The sequence below is a fragment of the Cryptotermes secundus genome, unplaced genomic scaffold, assembly GCF_002891405.2.
Source record: "Cryptotermes secundus unplaced genomic scaffold, Csec_1.0 C38677128, whole genome shotgun sequence".
NCBI lineage: Eukaryota > Metazoa > Arthropoda > Insecta > Blattodea > Kalotermitidae > Cryptotermes > Cryptotermes secundus.
The window spans coordinates 1-1,763 of record NW_019771913.1 but is presented as its reverse complement, the minus strand read 5'-3'; the positions used below and the strand labels follow the sequence as shown (position 1 = coordinate 1,763).

The following is a 1,763-nucleotide window of genomic DNA, read 5'->3' as shown; positions in this document are numbered from 1 at the left end:
CAGTACCTTCTGGAATATGACACCATACAGTCTGGTACAAATTAAGTGACATTTCAGAGGAATGTAGTGCCTCTGTCTTCAGAGATGAAGAGAAAGCCATGCAAGTAACAAGAAAAAAAGTATCAAGCTGAAGTTATTGAGCTTATTTCTTGCTTTGCTTATTCTGCAACTCTGAAGGTCTTACAAATCATCTGTGAATTTCTACCACAGCATCACATCCAAAAGATAGTCTGTTTCATTTTCACTGTTATGAGAACCTCAAGTCCAGCATGTATCAAGATCACTTCTGTAAGTCTCTTTAATGTCAGATATTCTTTGTATCTGTATACATCTTTTGTTTCAGGTGAAAATCTAAACACAAATGTGCAAAAGAATGGGTATGAGATTTACATCTCGTTTGAAGCTAAAATATGTGACAGTGACTATTTTAGTAATTATAACTTTGCAATTTTTTGGAGTGTTTACCCACATATTTGAGTTAGACTTCTACACAAACTTCAGTTACCCGCTGGAAGGTGACATCCAGAAGTATGTCTTGCAGCTTCGGAACATGGAAATACCTGATGTAGTTCCCATCAATGTGTATAACTACACCTTCATCTCAAGCTGCAATAAGAAATGCAGAGAGACTGATTATGCAGGAAAACTAAGGCTACTTTATATTGTAAAATCTGCAGTACACCATTTTGATAGACGATTAGCAATAAGAAACTCTTGGGGTTTTGAAAAGAGATTTTCTGATGTTCCTATACGAACTGTGTTCCTTCTTGGTATCAACCCAGGGAATGGGCATTTGCAGACAGAGGTAGAAAAGGAACAACAAAAATATGGTGACATTGTTCAGGCAGATTTTATAGATTCATATTTCAACAACACAATAAAAACTATGATGGGCTTTAAATGGGCTGTAACCTTCTGCCCAAATTCTAAGTTCTACATGTTTAGTGATGATGACATGTACATATCAACTAAAAATGTCCTTCGGTTCATTCGAAACCCAACGCAGTACCCAGAATATTTGGAAACACCAGTTGTAAATCTTAAAGAAGTCAAAAGAGTACAACGATCGTTTTCAGATAGGGAAATATCTTCTATGAGAAAAGAAGAGAGATCGTTTGAGCTTGAAAATGTTGCAGTTCAAAGTGGTGGTCAGAAGTTGCACCAATTCCTAGACTTCGAGTTGCCGGATGATGTACGATTTTTCTCTGGGTATGTGTTCATGTCAGCACCACACCGTCACAGAAGCAGTAAGTGGCATGTGACGCTGGTAGAATATCCATACAACATGTGGCCACCCTATGTCACAGCTGGTGCATATGTCCTGTCGAGAGAAGCTTTGTTTGACATGTACTACACAAGTTTATATACAAAACATTTTCGCTTTGATGACATCTACATTGGTTTAGTTGCTATGAAAGCTAAAATTGAACCATATCATTGTACACAGTTTCATTACTATAAGAAGGAATACAATATCTTCAGTTATCGGCATGTAGTAGCATCACATGGTTATGGTGATCCAAGTGAACTACTTAAAGTATGGAATAAACAGAGGAGTGCTGGAAATGCCTGAATAAATTTAGTGTTTCTTAATGCATTCAGTTTTGGTAGGTTCTGATACAGACACAATTCTAAAGTATATGACTTACACTACCATAGTCAATAAGTTTGTGGACTGGCTGAAAAGCGTCGTCATAGTTCACTACAGTGAATAGGTTGAGGCACAATATGATGACCTGTCCATTCATCTCTCGTCACAGCAA

General features: G+C 37.3%; 1 protein-coding gene across 1 annotated transcript; it reads left to right on the top strand.

Annotated features, from left to right (window-relative positions):
• Positions 1-6: 6 nt before the first annotated feature.
• On the top strand, positions 7-1,754 carry LOC111875172 (beta-1,3-galactosyltransferase brn). The gene has a single exon (XM_023871236.2). The coding sequence runs from the start codon at positions 362-364 to the stop codon at positions 1,571-1,573; it is 1,212 nt and encodes a 403-aa protein (XP_023727004.1). The 5' UTR covers positions 7-361; the 3' UTR covers positions 1,574-1,754.
• Positions 1,755-1,763: the final 9 nt, after the last annotated feature.

Bases quoted from the DNA above. Each gene is read 5' to 3' on its own strand.
- LOC111875172 (XM_023871236.2), top strand. From the start codon at position 362: ATGTGCAAAAGAATGGGTATGAGATTTACATCTCGTTTGAAGCTAAAA.